Genomic DNA, 23,868 nt, shown 5'->3' with positions numbered 1-23,868 from the left:
ATTTATAGGCGGACCAACAGTCACAACTTAACCCTGGTCCTCCAGGCTCACTGTCCTACAATGTTTTATTGGTTTCCCTGCTTTAATGTGCCTAATTCAACTCGCAGCTCAGCAGACGCCTGTTAATCAGTCATCGATTGAAATCAGCTGGACTGAAGCAAAGAAATACCTGAAACATGCAGGCAGTGAGAATGAGGACCAGGCTGGGAAACACAATCAAATTAATTACTAAAACAAAATTATCCCAACTCCACAATATATTAAACAAAAAGTCATCAACTAAAGTCTAAACACCAAACAATCTAGAGAAAGACAGAAATAATTATAATGTGCCTGAAGCATATAACACTTATTCTTTCTGTATGAAAAATGTCGTTCAGACTCTGATCGAGACTATTTAGATTTTTGATCAAACTGAGGCCACTTAGAGAAATATATTTTTAATAAAATCATTTTTTTTCATTAATTATTTGATTAAGTTTGTTTACTAATTGCTACTAGTAATTTTGTGTTGGGAGTGTATCATGCATAATAAATACTACCACAGGTAAAACTAAAACACACATAAACTTCTACTTTACCTGAATTTCTCCTTTGCAGAACAATAAAAGTTGCTTCTAGTCTACTCTAAGTTCTTGCTTTTTTTAATAATACACCAGTGTTAAAAATGTACACAAACAGAACACCAAAGTGAAAAAAGACTAATTTTATTGATATACCCCAGTACCTGAATCTGTACAGCAAACATCATCTCTCCTAGGAGCAATAATGTCATTTATTAAACATAGACATGTTTAATAAATTTGAATATAAGGAAGCAAAAGTACAAAATCAATTTCCAACCTTAGTCAATAGCTTAAAATCTCCATTTTATTCTTTGGTTTGCATGTGATCAGAACATTATTAAAAAAATAATAATAATAATTCTGTGTTTTTCAGAAAACGCCAACAGTAGCGTTTTTTGACTGATCCATGTGTTAAGCAGCACATTGATGATCTGGCCCTGCTGTCTACAGCGGGGTGCTGTGCACTACCTCTGACAGCAGATAGGTGGGGCTGTTGGTGTTCGCGGCGCCATAGTTGCCTGTGACCTCCGGCTGCCCCTTTCTGCTCAGGTACTGGCTGCAGGAGCAGAAGGTGTGATAAAAAGAGGAGGAGAGGCCTGCAATATCTGTGGAGATGTAAGGAAGGACCTCTGGAGACGCCTGGTTATAATAACTGATCTGGGGAAAAAGTAGAAAAGTAACTAAGGTTGGACCTAAAAAGACTTTAAAAGAGAAAAGATTAACCAACCATCTCACCAATGACATGTTGTTGTTGGTCTCCAGTATGGTAAATCCAGCACACAGAACCTCTCCTCTGTTGTATCCTTCAAAGGGAGGATGGGTTGCCAGGGAGACTGAGCGCAGAGCAATGACATAAGGGTCTCTGAAGAGGGAAAACAAAGAGTGGCTGTCAGTCCTGCGGGGCAGATGTGGGTCAACTTCAGGGGGACATGTCCATACATGTAACTGACCCAGGGCCACATGGCTTCCTTCTAGAGGCTAGAAGGATGAAATCCTGGAGAACACCTTCTCCAGGATTGGTGGAGGTGGGGGACCCACCCGCAGCCTGACGCACTGATGGTGTCACCACACGATAAATAAAGTCATCATCATCAACACCGAGAATCAGCTCACATTTCCTGGTTTAGAAAGGATATGCACAGATCACCAGGTAGAAATAATTATAGCCAGTGGTTTTCAAGAATGTGTTCATTAGTGGAGCTCACGTTTCGAAAACGTTGAACAGGACAGTGTTGTGTTTTATATTCTGAATGTGAGGGAAACTCAGCTCATCCTGATGTCATTTCCCAGCAAAACAAAACTGTTTTTCAGCATCAAACTTTGGATTCTTCATGGAGAAAGAACTGCTGAGTGACTGCTGTATGTTGTGATGCACATGCAGGGAGTTTTTGTCATCTTTGTGAGGAACCAGATTGGTAATATTTGCCTTTCGGTCTGCTCTTGCCACCTTAGGTGTTGCTTTATTAGTAGGAATAGAAACATACGGTCAAGCAACAACAGACTGAACTTGCACTCCACTTTCAGTTCGATTTTTTCTGGGCGGGAGAACGGAGAAGCCATTTCCCCTTACACCATCTAGACGAATGAATAATTTGGTCAGAAAAGCACCTAAATATTTGATTTATTTAGTTATTTTTCTACAGAATCATTTAATTGACAACTTCACCTTTCAATGTCTGGCAGTTATTCAGTATCACTGCGTGGTTTTAACTGTCCAATAAGAGCTTAAAGAGCAAAAACAAAATAATGTCATGCCACATCCTGTCTACATTAAATTAATGGTAATAAATGGAATAAAAGTGAAAGTTGTTAGTACAGCATCAAATTTGAAGTAAGTTTAAGATATTTCAATTTAACCAGTGTTAAATTGGCTGAAATGAATTCAGAAGTATTTCATGTAAAGGATTAAATGCTACAACTCTACATATATCTGACCTAAAACGTTCTGAGGCAACATGCTGTGATCTGTGGTTAGTGTAAAAATCAGAACCAAATATCTGAATGTTAAGAACACTGGTTTAGTCTGAATGTTGAAGGGAGTCTGTCATTTTCACCATCAGTGAGGTATTTAATATAGAAGGACGACGACGGAAGAAGTTATGAAAAAGGAAACTATTTTCTACAACATGTTTTTAATTTCATTTCTATATCTTCTTATTCATAGTTCTGAGAGAGATCAGAATTGGCCATTATTATCGGAAGGTCATTTTATTGATACAGCACAATTTCAGCAAAAAGGCAGTTCAAAGTGCTTTGTTGCTTCATAAGTTTCATTAAAACTTCCTAAAAACCAGAGACCAGAATTTGACCGCAAAATTCTGATCTGTGCATCTACAAGAAGGACAAGTTCATCTGTAATCAGTGTCATTATTATTATGGTGATGATTCCAAAAAGTGTTTACATCAGTTTAGTCTCTCTTGTGCTACCACTTAAAAGACTTTGTTTTACAGTTCTCTTACTATGGAGAGCCATTTCAGCCAAAATTAAATAAATAAATAAATGGGTGAAATAAATAAAAAATGAGTAAAATAAATCAAAAAATGAAGAAAATGAGTGAAATAAATAAATAATTTGTTAAATAAATAATTTAGCTTTTTCATTAACCCATTTTTTCATTTATTTATTTTTCATATTATCAATTTCTCAATTTCCCTTTTTTCATTAATCTATTTTTCATTTACCCACTTTTCATTAATCTATTTTTCATTGAACTATTTCTTAATTTAGCTATTTCACTAACCCCATTTTTCATTTCTTTATTTTTCATATTATCAATTTCCCAATTTCTCTTTTTCATTAATCTGTTTTTATTTATCCCTTTATCCATTTACCCATTTTTCATTAATTTATTTTTCAATTAACCTCTTTTCAATTTCCCTTTTTACTAACCCAATTTTTTCATTTATTTATTTTTCAGATTATCAATTTCTCTATTTCTCTTTTCATTAATCTATTTTTCATTAATCTATTTTCATTTGTCCATTTTTCATTTATCCCTTTATCTATTTACCCATTTTCATTAATCTATTTTTTAATTTAAACATTTTTTGATTTCCTTTTTCCTTTAACCCGATTTTCTATTTCCCAGTTTCATTAATCAATTTATCATATATCCCTTTTTATTTACCCAATTTTCTTTTATCTATTTTCATTCAACATTTGTTTGAAAAATCTTTACTTTTCCCATTTTCCAATTCCCCTTATTTATTTAGTATTTCCTTATTTTCTTATTTATCACATTCTATTTCCCCGCAAAACTTAGGGAAAAAATAAATGCAAATGAGGAGAGGCACGTCATCAGGCTACAACTTCCCCAATTGGTTGGTTAGCGTCACACCCATACTTTGCTTCAAGAAAGATGGCGACCTACTAACGGGTTATCAATAAGCTGAAGCTCATTAACTTCATTAGAAAATAGTGTCATTACTCCTGACTTTAGTTCTCGTGTGGCCGCTCAGACAGAACGTGTTTCAGTTGGCGGCTCTCATGGACTCAGAGCTTCACCGTCGGGAGTTTTTATAGTTTGAACGAAGCGGCCGCTGAAGTTGGCTTACGATTGAAGGTTCGGGACACCTTCGTAGCTACCAGCTGTGATCCAACTATAAGGAGCAACTTTACTGTACATCGTAAGTGAACTGCAATATCCAGAGGCAGCTTTACGGAGCATCGGGCTGAAAGAATGAGAGTGGAGAGCCTTGGAGATCTGCATCGGAGGCCATCTTTCAGACATGAACCGCTGCTGTCCGTCCAGGATCCTCCGGTTGCCCAGACGTTGCACGGTAAGCTACTAACGCTGATGTTTGTTTTCCAACTACAGTCATATTTAATCAATAAATTCACAAGATGTGGCTTCAACCTAACTCCTGTCAGTCTGAAGCTTCTCATATTTAGGTCATCAAACCAAAGTTCAGATCTACCATAACTGGTTCCATCGCCACCAGGTCAAAAGTACAGCTTTTTGGCGCAGCACATTTATTAATGTTTCCATCATGTATGTTTTCAGATGCAGACCATCCTGCAGGCCTCTGGTCTCAGTGTTTCCCTTCAGACTCCCAGTGGGCTCACAGCTTCAGGATGACCAGAGACCTTCACCTTTCTGGAGCAGGAACACTCGGCCAAATGCACTGGTGACACATTCATTTAAAAAAATGTGTCTGTTCTTATACCATTGATATGCATTAACCATTTGTATTTTACCGTTTTGAATAAACAAACTGTTTGATTATTATGAAATCTGTGTTCCTTCTAATCTGTCAAGTTCTAATTTAATCAAATCTCATGTTTTCACGTCCCAGAGACAATAAAATGATTGTTTGTGGCTTAAAGTAAACGAAACAATCTTAATAGAACAAAGCTACAAAAATAGAATACAGATTGAAAGTTTTGGACCCGTTTTATTTTTTGGTTTCATTACACTGAAGATTCTTCAACATGAAGCTAAACAGTGAGTGGAGTACCTTGTATGTACGACAACATAGAAATGAACAAACATGACATATTGGGTTCTTAATAGCAACCCTAGCAGTTATTTTACACAGCTTGATTTATTGAATAATGATTGTGTTCATTTACAGACGCCTTCAATTGGAAATCTGCAATCTGAAGTGTCAGTGAAATAGTTTAACCAGTCAGTCCTCAGGTCGTCTGACCTGCATGTTTCAGGCCTCAGTAAATGTCTGATGGATGAGCTAATGCTATCGTTTGTATCAGGTGCTCTGGAACAAACACTTTAAAATGTTAATGTCCTGTATAACAGAGTGATATAGACAAATGTTTTCATCTCACTGTGTCATTTCCACTCTATAGCTGAAGTTCATCACATTTCTGGATGTTCTGTGTTTCAGTTAAATTGAAGTTAGCAGGTTTTTAATCAGGGCCACAACACCCTGTGTGTGTTGGGTTTAAGAAAAGAGGCTGCTCTGTTTGAGCACCAGCATTCATTTTTCCTCTGATGTTTGGGTGAACTCTTCTCTGTGGAGGTCGGCCGTCTCTCTGGTTCTTCCTGAAGGAGACCCATCAGGAGTTCTGGTGCTGCTCACAGTGCAGACGGTTCTCCTCACTGTTTGCCATGTCAGCCCTGGTCCCTTTCAACCAGGATCTCCAGTCATTCTGTTCCTTCACCCTTGAATAAACATAACAACAGAATATGTTCTGGGTGTTATGATTCATTTGTTAATTGAAACAATGTTTAGTATCAAAATAAGATTAATTTATTTCCTTAACAGTTCCTTCTCCTATTCCCTCAGAAGGGCAGAGTTTAGGAGTGACTAATTACATTTACTTAAATATAGTTGAGTAACTTTTTGAAACTCAAATGAACTTTTAGGAATACTCTTACTATGCTGAACTTTTTACTTTTACTCAAGTCATTTTATTATGAGGCATCACTATTATTTAAACTAATTTTTCATTTTGTCTTTAAAATACCAACATTTCCACTGAACTTAATATTTTGGGCCTTCTAATTGTGTAATTTTTTTTAGATATGAAATAACTTGATCAGTTACTCAGTACTGATCAACTTTTTACCAAATGCTTCTTTACTCTTTTTTTAATTTCTTATTCAGCTATGATTTACTTTGAGTAAAAACATGTTGAAGTGCTACTGTTATTCCTGGAGGATAAATTGTGGGTCCTCTGTCCACCTCTAAGGAACAGTAACCAAATGTTGAGGCACATATGTTGACCAAAAACAGGCAAACTAAGGTGGGCAAGTTATACATACAAAGAAATACTTAAATTAATAGTCATATTTACTTTATATGCATGTGGGCCACACTTGGCACACCTCAGGGATGTAACCAAGAGAGGCAAAGATTGTAGCAGGAGTTCAGCTTTTATCCATTCTCCATTCTGTACCCTCACTAAAGGTCACTGTATTCAGGTTGTCTGTTTACAAAGGTAAAACAAGGCGATCGACTCGAAACCACTCCTACCTTTTTACTGTCTTTAATCAACCTGTTGGGCCATTAATTTGAACACGTTTTGTTGATTTTATCCTTAATAAGATGTATTGGATCAGAGGACGTGCTGGTCTCAACATCCTGGAGACGTTCAGTTTGTCACCTATTGCCGAGATCAACTCAAACCCTCCCACGATCGTAATTGAGCGCCTATTGATAAATATGACTGTAGTTGGAAAACAAACATCAGCGTTAGTAGGCTTACCGGTGCAACGTCTGGGCAACCGGAGGATCCTGGACGGACAGCAGCGGTGCATGTCTGAAAGATGGCCTCCGATGCAGATCTCCAAGGCTCTCACTCTCATTCTTTCAGCCCGATGCTCCGTAGAGCTGCCTCTGGATATTGCAGTTCACTTACGATGTACAGTAAAGTTGCTCCTTATAGTTGGATCACAGCTGGTAGCTACGAAGGTGTCCCGAACCTTCAATCGTAAGCCAACTTCAGCGGCCGCTTCGTTCAAACTATAAAAACTCCCGACGGTGAAGCTCTGAGTCCATGAAGCCGCCAACTGAAACACGTTCTGTCTGAGCGGCCACACAGAGAACTAAAGTCAGGAGTAATGACACTATTTTCTAATGAAGTTAATGAGCTTCAGCTTATGATACCCGTTAGTAGGTCGCCCATCTTTCTTGAAGCAAAGTATGGGTGTGACGCTAACCAAACCAATTGGGAAGTTGTAGCCTGATGACGTGCCTCTCCTCATTTGCATTTTATTTTTCCCTAAGTTTTGCGGGGAAATAGAATGTGATAATAAGAAAATAAGGAAATACTAAATAAATAAGGGGAAGGGAAAATGGGAAAAGTAAGATTTTCAAACAAATGTTGAATGAAAAATAGATAAAAGAAAATTGGGTAAATAAAAAAGGGATATATGATAAATTGATTAATGAAACTGGGAAATAGAAAATCGGGTTAAAGGAAAAAGGAAATCAAAAAATGTTTAAATTAAAAAATAGATTAATGAAAATGGGGTAAATAGATAAAGGGATAAATGAAAAATGGACAAATGAAAAATAGATTAAAAAATGATTAATGAAAAGAGAAATAGAGAAATTGATAATCTGAAAAATAAATAAATGAAAAAATTGGGTTAGTAAAAAGGGAAATTGAAAAGAGGTTAATTGAAAAATAAATTAATGAAAAATGGGTAAATGGATAAAGGGATAAATAAAAAACAGATTAATGAAAAAGAAATTGGGAAATTGATAATATGAAAAATAAAGAAATGAAAAATGGGGTTAATGAAAAGCTAAATTAAAAAATGGTTAAATGAAAAATAGATTAATGAAAGTGGGTAAATGAAAAATAGATTAATGAAAAAAGGAAATTGAGAAATTGATAATATGAAAAATAAATAAATGAAAAAATGGGTTAATGAAAAAGCTAAATTATTTATTTAACAAATTATTTATTTATTTCACTCATTTTCTTCATTTTTTGATTTATTTTACTCATTTTTTATTTATTTCACCCATTTATTTATTTATTTAATTTTGGCTGAAATGGCTCTCCATATCTTACTGCTTTACTTGTTTGCAATTTACTATTTTCAGTTCAGTTTATCATCAAAGCTCTTGTGTATTTAAGGGCACAACGATATTTAACCATATTTAAATTCCCTAACATTATGGACAAGTAGCATGACCAGGCCAACCCAGAAACCACAGTTCACACTAAAGGTGAATAAAATATGGGCTTTGGTCTAAGGAAGGATAACTCAATACTGTATGTTCTTCATTGATTCCAGGCTGACCACGTTCACAAGTTAAGAATTATTCATTCTAGATGGATTATACGTTGGTGACACGTAAACACCAAAATTATGAGGAACTGCAGAAAATAACACTCACTGACAGACATGTGGCGATGCATTACAATTGATGTGAATATTTCTGTAAATGTGTGTGGATGCATTACTTATAGTGCATGTCCCAACTTGTTCTGTTGCTTAGTTCAGCAAGCAAACAAAAGGCTCTGTGAGCAGGAACATCCACCTCCGCTTCCACCCTGAAGCTCAACGTGGACTTTTGCTCCAGGGTGTACAGACGAACCTAACAGGGCAAACCACACAGCTCTGTGCATTGAGACAGGAAAAAGAAACTCATCTCATTTCAAAAAACAAAAGCACTTCCTCAGACCTTATCTTTCTCTGTGCTGAGGCGCCAGTTCTTCCTAGCTGCCAGCATCTTTAGGGCCGACACATTGTTGTAGCTGAGATACACCTGCTCACAAAGACACACAGCACATGGCTTACAGGATGACAAACAGTCGCCATATGAGTCAGAGTCTTGGTGTAAAATGTACTGAAATGTTCAGCAATGGTGCAAACACATTGCTACAGCCACTGCATCCTTAGTCAGCCGGCTAAATGCTCAGCGGCTGATTGTTGTGGTGTCACTTCCCCCCTCAGCATGTTTCCAGCCACCATTACCCAACAGCCACTGTCACAGGGTCAAGTGAGTATGTGTACTGGCACATCAATTCTTAGGATTTGCTTGTGGGATGAAGGGGCGATGTTATGGGGGGATGAAGGGGCGATGTTATGGGGGGATGAAGGGGCGATGTTATGGGGGGATGAAGGGGCGATGTTATGGGGGGATGAAGGGGCGATGGTATGGGGGGATGAAGGGGTGATGTTATGGGGGATGAAGGGTGATGTTATGGGGGATGAAGGGGTGATGTTAATGGGGGGATGAAGGGCGATGTTATGGGGGATGAAGGGCGATGTATGGGGGATGAAGGGGCGATGTTATGGGGGGATGAAGGGGCGATGTTATGGGGGGATGAAGGGGTGATGTTATGGGGGGATGAAGGGGCGATGTTATGGGGGGATGAAGGGGCGATGTTATGGGGGGATGAAGGGGCGATGTTATGGGGGGATGAAGGGGCGATGTTATGGGGGGATGAAGGGGCGATGTTATGGGGGGATGAAGGGGTGATGTTATGGGACTGTTGGACTCGGCCCCTTCGTTCCAGTAAACAAAAAAAATCTTAAAGTGGAAGAATATCAAGAGATTTTGAACAATTTCAGTTTCAGTTTTGGGGCTGGTCCAAAGTGACATGGTGCACAGACAGGAGAGATGTTTGTAAAAGAACATGACTGGGCTGAACAGAGTCCTGATCTAAGCAAGACTTTTTTATTTAACCACAAAAAGTTTTTCATACAGGAAATCAGTCAGACATCTATAAGATAACAACAATATAAAAAGGAGTAATATTTCAGAATAAACTGAATAAACTGGATTAAAAATGGCTTATTGATGGATGGATGATACGGAAGTTAAATTTAGCCAAGACACAAGTTGTTGTCTTTGGAGCAGCAGCTTTGAAAAAAACATTTCTCTCAGACATTTAAATTCCATATTAAACAGGTTTTTAGAAGTTTTAGTTTCACCTCAATGTTTCTAAAATGGGAAATATCCTAAAAAATAGTCTGTGCATTTTCTCCTTCAAGGATGGACTGTTGTGACTCCTTACTATTACAGAACAAAGTAAAATTTGTTATTAACATTTAGTTGAGCCAAAACACTTCAGAAAGAGTTCTGGTGAAAATTAAAGACAGATCATATTTTCCCTTTTTTTTACCTTCTCCTCAGTATTCATTATCTGCAGCTCTTGCTGACGTTACCTTTATATTTTATATTCATAGAAGGTACACCTGACCTGAAGCAATGGCTAAGATACTGTCAATGACTGCATGTTCTTTTTTTCTCTTTCATATTCTTACTGACATTCTTAAACATACTGACAATACCCAATGCTTTGATTAATCTAATTATTTTTTTGAATATATTATTTTTCTTCATTTATTGCAAATAAATTAAATTGAAAGTGTAAATATAAACTTTATAGAACTTTTGTCTTTGTGTCACTATGCAGTTCAAGAGTTTCAGTTTGGGATTCGCTCCCATATTGAACTGTGATAAACGTGTTTTACATAAATGAGCGTCAGTTATTGTTGATGTGTGTAAAAAAAGTGTCAAATGTGTCTGAGCGGTCAGTGTTGTGTTTTCTGCTTGGCTCTTTAACTCACCTGGTTCCTGAGGTCCCAGGGGACAGACAGAGGAACTTCACTCTGTTTGCGGGAGATGATGTACTTCCTGAAATACATTTTGTTCTGACATGAGACAGTATGAACCCATTTGTAACATTATAATTTCACACGTTCAAAGTGTGTTACACTGCAGAGCTGAAAAATGTTGAGTTCATCATCGGAACATTAATGTTCAAATAGAACTTTAATGTTTCATCTGGAAAGCAAACCTTCACCTGTCCAGGCGGATTTTTTTCCTGGCTGTTGCTTCTTGGAATCTTCTCTCACCTTCCTATAAATGAAAGATATATGCGCGCACACAGGCACACACACACACACACACACACACACACGCACACACACGCACACACACACACACACACACACACACACACGCACACAGGCACACACACACACACACACACGCACACAGAGGAGGTAAGTAAACAATGAAAAAACCTGAGGTATTCTAAGATCTGCTTTCACACACTGGGCCAACTGTTACCTGGACAATCAGTTGCTTAAGATCTGCTGTGTTTGTCATGATAATCGTTGCTACAATCTGATTATAGCAACTCATAATTCAAGTGTGTTTTACAACGGCATCATCTTCTAAGTGCTCGTGCAGCGAGACCAGCACAAAGTTCTGACCTTCAAAAGGTTTATGATGGGTGATATATTGATTAGATATTTCACAATCAGCTTACAGTTCTGAGCTTTGTGCATGCAGGCCATTAACATTACTAACAATTAACAAGTTAACATACTGGAGGTTAAAATGTAATAGGGGTTCTTTTAGAAACTTGAAATAGAAACTTCAAAGGGTTGATAACTCCACCCACAACTTCCAAAGTCAATATAAGGAAAACAGATTCACAGTTTTTCTCAGTCGCTTTGGTTCATTTCTCAAAACTTCTTGTTCAATTTTCTAATCATTGTGCTGCTCATATAATGTTTTGCAACAGCAGCAAATTATTGCTGGTGCAATGATGTGTGCACACCAGAATGTCTCAATATCACACTTGTACTTCAAGTGTCATATTTTGTTTTCTTTGTGATATTCTGATAATGGCTCCTATTTTTAGGACATAGAACATTTCTTTACATTGCTTTGCTCATGATATTCAAATACATTTCCCTTTTAACTCCAATGTCTCTGCAGCCTCTATTAAACTGTCTGCATGATGTCAAAATGGTTAACTGTAAACTGTCTGGACCTGAATGAAAACAACACTGAAATGATTGTGCTTGGTGAGCAACCTCTTCCTAGACAAAGTCAATTCCTTGGTCTCCTACTATCCATCGCTCCCCGACTGGCAGGAATCTCAGTGTTTTTAGACAGTTCTGTTGAACTTGAGAAACAAATGTCGACTTGGTTTTATCAGTGATACCAAATTGCCAAACCCTACATTCTTCCTAAAAGGCTGACAACTATTGTTCTTGCATTTATTACCTGCAGATTAGATTACTGCAATCCTTTATATTTATATCAATCAATCAATCAATCATCAGTTCATCACTTGCAGTTAGTCCAAAACGCTGCTGCTCGACTTTTAACAGGTACCAGAAGGCATGACCTCCTCACTCCAGTTTAAAGGATTTACATTGGCTGCCTGTTCATTTTTGTATTGATGTTAGTGTTACTTACTCGTAAAAGTTTGGCATCTAATGATCTAACTGTTGTCCTTAACTTTTCCAATCCAAAAAGTCTTGAGGTACTCCTAGTGCAGCTGATGACCAGATTAAAACCCAGTGAGATCGAGGCTTTGCCATTGCAGAACACGACTCTGGACAGTCCTTCATATTTGTGCTGCAAAGTCTGTACAGTTTTTTTTTTAATCTCTCCTGCAAACTCATTTCTTTGATTTCAGTTTGAGGTCAATCAGATCTGTTTGCTAGCACTGTCCTGTTAAGTTTATCCTATTTTTTGATTTTATTATTGTTTTTAATGTTGTTACTTTTACCCTTTGTGAAGCACTTTGTAGTTCTTAAATGGGCTTTAGAAATAAATTTGACATTGAAATTGATGACCATTCAGTGTCAACATAGTTTTCCAATGAATAATTGTTGCTTTATGAGGTTAAGGTCCTGTATAGCTAACTCACCAGGGGTTCTGGTCGTATCCGTGGAAGAGTACATGGCTTCCCACTGTCATCAAGAACCTCAAAGGTCATGAAGGCGGAGTTTATGTGGCGGTTAGGCCCCTCCTCCTGGTAGGCTTCTGCACGTACCCCCACCTCCAAACTGCAAGGAATTGTCTCGTCTATTAGCCAACAAGTGTCTAATAGATGAGGTACTTTGAGAGAGTTCTCAGCCCTCACGCTTTCCAAACACAAGGTTCACATCATCTGAGCTGACATTGTGTCGAAGCAGAAGCCCTGGATACCTGTTTTTGAAGGCGTTGTTGACGATAGCCCTCAGCAGGAGTCTGTCTCCAACCTGGGAGGGTCCTCTGAAAGTGAACATGTCAATGGCCCGAAGAGTTGGATGAGCCTGGCACAGGCGGCTGGGTCAGCACAGGAAGAGTAACAGAAACAGTCACATTAGAACAAGAGCAAACCAAACTCTGTTGGAGAGAAAAATATACTGATCATATTCAAGCTAAGAGGAATTATTTAATCCCCAAATAACAATTGCTTTAAAATGCTGTTAGTTGCCAGTTTATTTCATGTTTTCATTATTTTGTCATTTTTTCCAAACATTAGTTTAAAGACAAAAACTGTCCTAAAAGTAGGCAAAACTGGTTTTCTAGAAACATTCATGAAGTTTTTTTTATTTTATTTTCAAATGTTCTTTTGTAAAAATAAGCTTAAGTTGTATTTTTAGCAGAAGATTCAGATCCTGATTAGTTGTTAGAAATCTAAACACACAATTTATGAAAGGTTTCAGGCCTGAACAATGATCTATAAGAACATTATTTTCTAACTAACTATGGAATTAGAGTGTACTTTCTGACATTTTCTTTATGAATATCTGCCATATGAGCTGCTGCTTCAGGTTTACAGATTTTATACATCAAGAATTTCTTTAGATATTAAATGTGCAAACAGGACAGAAATGTGGCTTGTTCCATTTTTTATTTTATTTTCCCCATACCAATTTGAAAATAACTAAAGGAAATTCCATGCTTTCTAAAACCGTAATTTGTGAAGCTTTTTCTACATTTTTCTTCCACAAAACTTTTCATGAACATGCCTGCATGCATAAGCTCCTCTAACAGTGACCTTTTGTGGCTTCACTTCCATGTCGACATTATCGCTGACTGTTGCTAGTCCACTGCCAGCTCAGCAGTTCAGCCTTGGACTTGAACAGTGCCAGCATTTTACTGGCCTTGTGTTACATCCTCATTTTCTGAGTGTATGTAATGTGGGTTGTTGACCATGTTGATCATTTGTAGTTTCTCTACACCAGCTGTCTCCATGCATCTAGCAATAGTTTGATTTCCATCAATTGAAAATGCAAATTCCTATAAATACAAACATGAAAAAAAGCAACGATTCAAAGTAAGGAGTTACCTGGCAGCAATTGTTGCCACATTCACCATCCAGGCCATGATCTGTCCTCCAAATGTATTCACCTGAATACAGATGAATTACAGTCAATGATGTTTCTACTTTCACATGATAAATGTTCCCTGGAAGAACGCTGCCATTGATCATTCTTCGCTTTACAGCTGGAGAAATAAAAGTACATGAATAACCTGGTGGTTTGCATGTGGAGGCAGAACCAGTTCAACACTCTCCACCCTGGTCTTCTCTGCTGCCATCCCGCTACACACTGCAGAGCTGTCAGCTGGTACAGAAAGACACGCTCAAACAACACGTCTAAACTTCTGGACCGACGGCGCTGTGCATCACACCCACCCTGCTCCACAGAGCCACTGGACAGGAGTTCTTTGACGATGTCGCTGTGCAGCATCCGAACCCGTCTTCGCTCAGCTGCCACGCTGTATTCCACATGCTCCCTCTGCGTCTGAGGAGCAACTGGCCTCAACTTCACCTGTGAAGAATATCCTAGACTTTTAACATCCTCACTAATACACAGCAGCACCAAAACATCACTCATCTGCAGTGATGTCCAGTTTTAAAACCAACTTTCCTCAGAATTATGGGAGACTGTCTAGAAATATTTCAAACAAGTTTTCATCAATTTATCAAGAGGATCACTGTTCTGTTCTTGTACCTACAGTATAACATGAAGAAAGTGTCCAACATTAGTAAAACAATTTAAGTTAAAAATGAAAATCATAAATCAAGTCCAACAAACTGCATTCACAGCAAAGCAACATACTTTCAACATTGGTGTTTAATAAACATTCAGTTTTGGAGAATTGTTTCAAATTTGAGCTCAAATATCCCTTTATGACATTTTGGAAGATTTGATCACTCGTCTTTTATTCATAGTTATACCTATGAACACGCTTCACATCTTTTCATTAACCCTCCTATTATGTTTGTTTCTGAGGTTCAGCAATAATGTTCGTGGGTCAATTTGACCCGGGGAGAGTTTAGTCTTGCTATAGGGTCAGAAACCAAAAAATTCCTCCAAAACTTTTTTGTATCTGATTATTAACTCCAATACTAACCATGTGATTTTAAATTTTTTATGCCCACTGAAAAAACCTAAACACAAAATGACATTAACTATCCTTGAAAGTGATTTTTTGTAAAAAAAAAAAATAAAATAAAAAAAAAAGATTTTTTTTTGAAAGGGTGATCTTTATAATTGAACTTGAGACACTTTTCTGCTCTGGGTCAAATTGACCCACTGATTAAAATCCAGACAAATGAGTCCAGAAGATGATCCTGCTGCTGGATGTCCAGTTTAAACCTGCATGTTCAAAACATAACTGGGTTTTTCATCACATGCTGCCCAGATTTTTATGCCATATTTAGCTGGTGTGGAAGGCATATACTGCCTAAATGAGCAGCGACCTCTGAATGCCAGGGGTGAACTTTATGAATGCCACAAGCCTTTCATCCACTGTGACATGAGGGCCTGGATTATAGAACAGGGGAAGTTACAACCCACATGTCCCACACTGTTCTATTAGCTGCTAGTTTGTCTTGTCCATCGATTGTCAAATCAGATTACTCTGGAGAGAAGTCTCCAGAAACATTATGGCCCGAAATATTACCCTGCCTGTCTCTGCATCCCTTAGACTGGCTGTTGATTCATCCTTTGACTTGGAAACTCTGGTCAGAATGAGGACCTTCAAATATGCATGTAAATGCATCTGGTTCTTCCAGTTCTCTCCAAAAACTCTCCTTCCTTTTAGATTTGTCATTTCAACAATGATTTCCTGTCTTGCACCAGGCCTGAGTGGCTCAAAGACTGACTTGATGTCTGTAATGTGAGTTTCTGCCTCCTAGTCGGTCCTGGATGATCAACAAGACGTTCCAGAGCTTCCAGGGTTTTCATCTTTTTATTTCCCTGCGGCTCATTTCCTGATCTCTGACAGTGACGACATCACATGTACCTTCAGTGTGTTTAGGACTCCCTTATAAAGAGTATTTATGTTTTCTCCACTTCTACTGAGTGTCACTCAGTGTGGGTGGAGTTTGTCCAGGGGAACCGAAAAGGTTCCTGTCAAAAGTTGTATGAACACTTTCTGCTCTCTGGCAGCTTCCTAGTGAAGTAAAGAGAATAGTGAAAGAGAGAGAGTGTGTGTGTGTGTGTGTGTGTGTGTGTGTGTGTGTGTGTGTGTGTGTGTGTGGTAAAATATGTCTCATAGGTGCAAAGAAACAAATAGAATTGGACGTTTTTTAACCTTTTTACCCTTCAACTTGACTGCCGGGTCAAATTGACCCGAACAGTATCGATGTAACAAATAGACCCAGGTCGGCTGCAAATGTGTAAAATGAACCATTTTCATTTTATACATAGAGTGCACCTATTAAGACAAATAGAAAAAGTTTCATGCAGAAAAAAATACTTCTATTTTTAAAAAATTTTTAAACTTTGAAACGGGTCAATTTGACCCGCAACATAATAGGAGGGTTCATTTAAATATTTTGCTATTATGATTTTTCAAAAGCTTGATTGTTTAATTCCTTCCCTATTATGTGGTCCTGTCCCATTTATTACAGCAAATGTCCAAACTAACACTTTGAATTAACAAATTTTATATTAGGACAGTACACATTAGCACAGTAGCTAAGTTTAATCCTTTATCTTAAGGCAAATAGACTCAAAATGCAGTTCTGACCCACACATACTTTTTGTCCAGTATTGGTTCGTTGGGTCACAAAGGTGGCGTAGGAATGGCAAACCCTCCAGTGGCGATCAGAGAACAGGTCTTCACAGCTCACATGGATCCCCACCTGGGACAGAACACAGGAGAAACTCACCCTCGACATGGAAGCCAGGTTAGATGGAAATGTATGGTGGGCAACTTTAATCCCACTGAGATTTAACAAGCTTCTCCAATGTGGCTAAATTAAAACTATTCCGCTAAGAGGAGTTGGCCAGAGTTTCCATAGTTTCAAACACTTGATGGCAGTTGTTGCTGCCAAAGGTGGAACAACCAGTTTTAAAGTGCAGGAGACATTTAGGACCAGGCTGCTGTGGCTGTCAATCAAATCATCATTTCTGATTACAGATTATCTTTAACGTTTGATCATCTGAAACATGTAAATGTAACAAAAACAGAAAAGTCAAATGTTGTTTCTATTCTGTTTTTTTTCCCATTAAATTAAAGCACTGCATATGTGACACTTGAAACCTGATCAATGCTTCAAATTAATTCATAATCGTTAGGATTATATATTAGCATTGTTTACAGTTCAGCTTCACTGACCTCCATGCTGGTGTTGAAGGCTCTGTTGACCTTTGCCCTAATATTCACCACCTGGCCCACGCTGAGGAAATGGAGCAGACGGATCAGTACTTTATGTCACATTGTTCTGATACACCCATGGCCTTCCTGTTACCTGATGGTGTGTTCAAAGTGGATGTCATCCATGGAGGCGGTGACACAGAGACTTCCAGCATGCCTCTCAGCTGCTCACATGAAACAAGAGTCTGGATTAGCTTTGCTGACAACAAGAAATGTCATTTCCACAAACTCTTCTAACAGCAGGGCACACCTGAGAGGCAGGCAGTGGAGTCCATCCATTTCAGCAGCTGTCCCACACTCAGCTCCTGCCGATGGTTACAGTGGCAGGGCATGACTATCTGACTCATTTTCACCTCTGTAGGGTTAACACAACCCTCTTCATCTTCCTCCTCCTCTTCATCCTCTTCCTTAAGGTCCTCCAACACCTGGGAAGTCATCCTCAAAGATAAAGAACATAATTACAACCAAGAATGCATCGGCTGATTCAGATTTTGGCTGATACCAATTTTTGTTTTTGTATGAAAAGTTGCTAAACCTGGACATGCCATAGATTTTGTTCATTTAATTCATTTTTGCTAGATTTTGCAAAAATCATTTTAATACGCATTTTGTAATTTGCATTTTGCAGCAAGAAGGTTCTGGTTCGATTCCCGGCCCGGGAATGGGGTCCTGCATGGACTTTGCATGTTCTCCCTGTGCATGGTGGGTTTTCTCCGGGTTCTTACCACAGTTACGTTAATTGATGTGGTGTGTGTGTGTGCATGGGTGTTTGTCCTGTCTGTCTCTGTGTGGTCCAGCAACAGACTGGCGACCTGTCCAGAGATAGCCTCTCGCCTGAAACGTCTCGCTGGAGAGGCACAAGCAGCCCTCCTGACCCCATAGAAAATGGATGGATGGATGGTGACCAGTGCACACTATAAAATATATTGGGGTTTTTTATTTTAGAATTTAAAAAATTTTTTAATTCTATGGTTGCCAGTATTTACCGTATGCATGTAGTATTTATACAGTAAATATAAATACAGTATTTAAACCACAGCTGTTGGTATTTTACCATAAATTGGAGATTTTTTTGTTCTTTTTTTGTTTGTTTTTTTTACAGTGCATCTCTCAGTATACATTCCTTAGTCTCAGATGGCGACAGTAATTCTTCATTTTCCTCAGTCAAACCTGACTTGAGAATCCGGGAAATGTCGTTGTCCGATGTTCTGTTTATCTGTGCTACCCATAAATCCGTCCTACCTTATGGTAATGCACATGCGCACATCGATGCTATGTTTCATGCGTTTTATTTAATTGAAGATTACGGTAAGCTTTAATTTATTTTATACTTGGCTTTCATTAAACTTCTGTCTCGCTTCATGTTTTAAGCTTACATGTCAGGCAGCTTAAACAGAGCAACAAATGGCTTTAGTTGGCCACTGCAATGTGTAACTACTGTAAACAAGTCATTGTTTGACGGTTAATCAAGTCAAAATACATTGTTTTCTATCTCTATACTTAAAAGTATTTTTAGATTAATTACAGTCTTCTTTTTTTATTAAACCGTGATAAATAGATGTCGATATGTGAGATCAAAGGTGTGTAACCGCGGTGTAATATATAGGAAATGATAGGATACGTGAAGCATATCGTATCATCTCAGGTCCACAGTGACCTGCGCAGTTCGGTGGACAATGGCTGCGTTCACACTGCAGCCTGAAGTGACCCAATCCCGATTTTTTTGAGGTAATGCGACCTGTATCCGATCTAATCATGACAGTCTGAACAGCTCAGGTCAGATTCTTTTTCAAATGCGACCCATATCCGATACGTATCCGATTCAAATGCGACCATAACGTCCTGGCCTGATTCATCCGATTTGAACGTCACTGATTCTCAACAAATCTCACTATTCTACGTCTGATACGCTCAAGCGGGAAAAAAAACAACTATGATGGACTATATGAGGATTAAGTTGTTAATATGCTGCTCTGGCCGGATAACAACTTCAAATATATAAGCTATGCTACACCGTTAGCCTCCATGTTTACTTCCGCAAACACTGAGCACTTCTTCTTTTTATGGCGGTTGGCAGAACACTGAGAACGCTGACGCTATTGCGCCCTCTACTGCGCATGCGGGACACTTTCAGGTCTTTTTCCCGTTCACACTGCAGAACGCATACAGGTCGCATTTACTGGCAGTGTGAACGCACATTGTGACTGCGCTGCATTTGATAAAGTCATACAACGGATTAATGCGCAAATGCAGCGCAGCCACATTGTTAAATAATTTAATTCTAATAAAACCTGTTTCCCCTGTGTGATCTTGGGGCGGCGCTAACGTGAGAGCGGGCGCCACAATACCGCTTTACCGGAAAATAATAATACAGGAGATCGGCGGGAAACGGGCTTAGAAAACGGTGCTTTGACAGGTAAACTCAGTTCATCCTCAGCAACAGACTTTTAAACTAAGATGCCATATCTGTTCGACGGGTTAAACATAGCCGACATGATATATGACTTATTGATCTGCATTTATAACTCAGCATATCAGAACATTGTCTTTGTTTAGCTGACTCTGCTGAACGGAGCAACCAAACAAGGCTTCAAACTTTCTCCAGAACAGACACGGAGCGTCAAACCTCAGAGGAGAGGAGAAAATCTGAGCACTTTCTGTTCAACCTGCACCAACAAACATCCATCAGTTCCAACAGAATCCAGCCGAACCCTCACCGCTCAGCAGCACTAATACAACTATTCTGGATTACACGTTTTGGACGCATTAGGATTCACTTACCTGATAGCAGATCAACAAGTCTACACACAAAGACGATCAACAAAATTTACTACTTGTTCCTGTGAGGATTTCAAAATAAAAGCCATCCAACTATGCAAACTGCCATTGTGGTGTTTGGCTGTGAGAATAAAAAGGTTTAACGGAGGAAAACAACCAGAGTTTTAGCGAGAACTAAACTATTTTGTTCTGAAGGCAAAACACGTCCACAGCTTCACACAGCTGTAGGAAAGTTGATCTTAGTTTTAGGGAGAGCTGATTGTGAAAGGGTGAATTCCGTGTGAACGTGACTGCAGCGGCCTGACTCTAAACTTTATGCTTTGAGTTTAAAGCTGCAGTATGTAACTTTTTTTTCATATTTGTTAAAAACCTCATTATGTCATGAAAGTAGAAGATGAGAGAGACAATTTGTGAAAAAATCAAGTCCCCCATGTCTCTTCTCTACGGAGGCCTCCAGGGGACATGAGGAATTGTTTTTCTTTTGCGTTTCCTCGCAATAATCTACTGATCAGTTCATGCGGCATAATTGATACTGTAAGCCATTTTTATGGTGGCCGCTGTACTTTCTGCTTTAATACAAGCTTATAAGGTTTTTCCATGAACTATTGAGTTATTACCGCGGGGTAATAATCAGTCATGTGATTATCTCTGTTGTGTTCGTGTCTGAATGGTTTAAAGGGCTGAACAGACATAAACATGCAGTAAATAAATCGATTTTCAATCAGTTTTCTGCACCAAAGAGTTAATAATAATAAACACGTTTTCACTGAGGCTCTGTAAGCCATATGAATGAAATAAGTAATTATTGATATGACAGGAGCATCGGCTTTGACACCTGGTGGTGGGCGTGTCTATGTGGGCGTGACGTCATCAGGTATGAACGGGAAGGTGATTGGCTGCTGGCTCTGTGTCTGAGGAAGCTGGTGACCGGTGGTCAGTCCTCGCAAAGTTTGGAGAATGATAATAAAAATTAAATAAATCGATAATTGTGACAGAACAAAGAGGTTTGGAGTTGATTGATACAGATGAGATTCCCAGTTAACCCAGTGCTGCTCTACCACCGTTAGTTTGCTGTGTTTTATAATAACAAAACGTGTTTATTATTATTAACTCTTTGGTGCAGAAAACTGATTGAAAATCGATTTATTTACTGCATGTTTATGTCTGTTCAGCCCTTTAAACCATTCAGACACGAACACAACAGACACAATCACATGACTGATTATTACCCCGCGGTAATAACTCAATAGTTCATGGAAAAACCTTATAAGCTTGTATTAAAGCAGAAAGTACAGCGGCCACCATAAAAATGGCTTACAGTATCAATTATGCCGCATGAACTGATCAGTAGATTATTGCGAGGGAACGCAAAAGTTGCCCCTAATGGCATTTATAAAAACATTCTGCTCCTGACCAAAGCAGCCAATCAGAGCCAGGGGGAGTGTCTTATATATGAGGCTGACTGCTGGTGGTGTGCTAATGGCAGAGAAACAAACCAAATTTACAGGGAAATGTCTAATTTCTGGAGTTGTATCTGGTCCTAAAACCAAGACAGGTAAACAAAAGAAGACTCACGATGAAAGACAAGCTAAAAAGAGAGAATTAGACTGAGCCCGAAATAAAACGAGGGTAAATATCGGAGAAGTGCTTCTGAGGTGGAGCTCTGAAAGGATTCAAAAGTGATCCAGTTAGCCACATCTCTGTCTGACAATTAAGTATCTCTGCTTGATTTGCTTTATTTTTCATTTTTAAAAAGTAACAGCTGAGATGCGGTTACAGTATCACTGGTGATGCGCAAATCTAATATTTGTCTGTAACTTGATGCAGCACTGTTGTACCTGGATGGTGATTCATTTTAACATTACCTGCTAACTCAACCTCAGTATAAATATTGTTTCTATACCTACATGTATTTGTCCCAACGTATTTTTCGGATCAGAATTAAATGCATCTAGATTTGGTGAAATTCATAAACAAACAGTAAAATAAATATGAAAATGTTTACAACATTTGGACTAGAATCAGCTGTTTGTAATCCAGGATATGAGAAAGGATTGTGTTTCACATGATAACCTACTGATTTTGTAATAAATTGTTCCTATTTTATAACATTTCAGCACTGAAAAATGCGTGCTACATCAACTACAGAATATATTTGATTGCAAGTTAATTTTCAGGAGTAAATATTTAAAATGCAGCAGTAATGAATAACCTCAGTAGCTGTGGTCACTCACGTTATGTGAAGTGGCAAAATAATTTAGTGGAAATCAAAATGTTTTTCTGCTGGGTAATGAATGCTTTTTGACATTTTGTCTGAATGTTCACCAGTGGTGGAGAAAGTACGCAAAAAATGTACTTAAGTAAAATAAAAGTAGCACATTAACATTTGTACTTAAGTAAAAAGTAAAAAGGTACTGGCTTTTAAAAATACTTAAGTATTAAAAGTAAAAGTACTTGCTTAATGGATTACCTAATCACTAATATCATTAAGTGTACCGATTGTATTTAATTTCAATACATTAGAAATGTGCCATTTTAATGATCAATGCCACAGATAAAGCATGTTTTTATTATGTTTACTCTATAACATAGTTTAGACTCAGATATATGATTCTATGCATCATAATTTCAGGGATGGAAACATTTTGTCTCCTGTCCTAACAGCATGAACTTCACTGTTTTTGCCACTAGTGGCATTTATTTAAAAAGAAATCCAACAGAAAGGGGATGGAAAGAAGGTGGGTGGGAGAGGACAGGCAACCAAGGAGCGACATAGTAGAGTTGTAGTCAAGACCACTGAACCCGAGACCAAGTCCAGACCAGCACCCCGTGCTACGTGACACAAAAAAATTAACTTTTACCTATCAAAATTACTTCTCAAATTAATGTGAAAGATCCACATTCCCATAAAACACCTTGATATTAAATACTTAGAGCTGAAATAAATTTAATCAGTAAAGATCCATCCAGAAGAATCAGATCGTTCCTGAATGTCATATCACTATATTGCACTTTGGTCACAGCGTTGTCCCATATCTGCGACACCTCAGTAAACACCTCCACACAGTAATTCAGCGCATGAGTGACAACTTTTTTTCATCGCAGATGCAACATGTGTCTCAGTACAGCTAGCTTTGCTAGCATCACGTCCACAGAGCTTACCTTTCTTAAAGCTTTCCTTCCAAGTGACGCGTCTGTGAAAGCGAAGCGCTGCTGATTTTCCATGTCGTTATATCAATTTATGCAGCGCTATTATATATTACTGACATTAGACAGACATCGCCTCCAGCTCAGAGGAAACCACTGCGCATGTCTGGAGCTCCGCGTGCGAGTAAAGGTGGAGCCGATGGGTGACAACAGACACTAAGTCACGTTATTGCTTGGATTTTACGGCGCCACCTTAAGACCCTGAACTTCACATTTTAACGGAAAAAAAGCGCAACGAGACTTGGATGTAACGAGTAACGCGACAGTTTTGTCGAAATGTAGTGGAGTAAAAGTAGAAAGTATCCATTTTTAAATCTACTTAAGTAAAGTACAGATACACGAAAATTGTACTTAAGTTCCCACCACTGACAACAATGCATTGGACATGCATGTATTATGGTCATCAAATAATATGCAAACAGTGAAACGTTGTGGGGGGAAAATGCAACCACTGTAAAAAAAAAAAAAAAAGTACATTTAA

The 23,868-nt window shown here is 38.4% G+C and overlaps 1 protein-coding gene across 4 annotated transcripts; it reads right to left on the bottom strand.

Annotated features, from left to right (window-relative positions):
* Nucleotides 1–691: 691 nt before the first annotated feature.
* Nucleotides 692–23,447, bottom strand: LOC103479249 (acyl-coenzyme A thioesterase 11-like). Of its 4 annotated transcripts, none has more exons than XM_081598264.1 (17): nt 23,343–23,447; nt 17,653–17,840; nt 17,497–17,566; nt 17,364–17,424; nt 16,783–16,887; nt 14,428–14,563; nt 14,265–14,356; nt 14,080–14,141; nt 12,951–13,070; nt 12,670–12,808; nt 10,801–10,856; nt 10,565–10,631; nt 8,670–8,753; nt 8,449–8,582; nt 1,517–1,684; nt 1,302–1,428; nt 692–1,223 (listed from the first exon to the last, which is right to left on the bottom strand). In XM_081598264.1, exons 2-17 carry the CDS (start codon nt 17,837–17,839, stop codon nt 1,011–1,013), a joined length of 1,821 nt encoding a protein of 606 aa, XP_081454390.1. In that variant the 5' UTR covers nt 17,840; nt 23,343–23,447; the 3' UTR covers nt 692–1,010. The 4 variants fall into 4 exon arrangements, with proteins under 4 accessions (XP_081454390.1, XP_017165285.2, XP_081454391.1 ...); XM_017309796.2 differs by lacking the exon at nt 23,343–23,447 and adding an exon at nt 20,184–20,290; XM_081598265.1 differs by lacking the exon at nt 23,343–23,447 and adding an exon at nt 20,184–20,290 and having other exon boundaries at nt 1,082–1,218.
* Between the last annotated feature and the right edge of the window lie 421 nt (nt 23,448–23,868).

Source organism: Poecilia reticulata, chromosome 17 (genome assembly GCF_904066995.2).
Source record: "Poecilia reticulata chromosome 17, P_reticulata-male-v2, whole genome shotgun sequence".
Lineage (NCBI taxonomy): Eukaryota > Metazoa > Chordata > Actinopteri > Cyprinodontiformes > Poeciliidae > Poecilia > Poecilia reticulata.
Note: the sequence above shows the minus strand (reverse complement) of the source record. Positions and strands in the feature narration are given on the sequence as shown.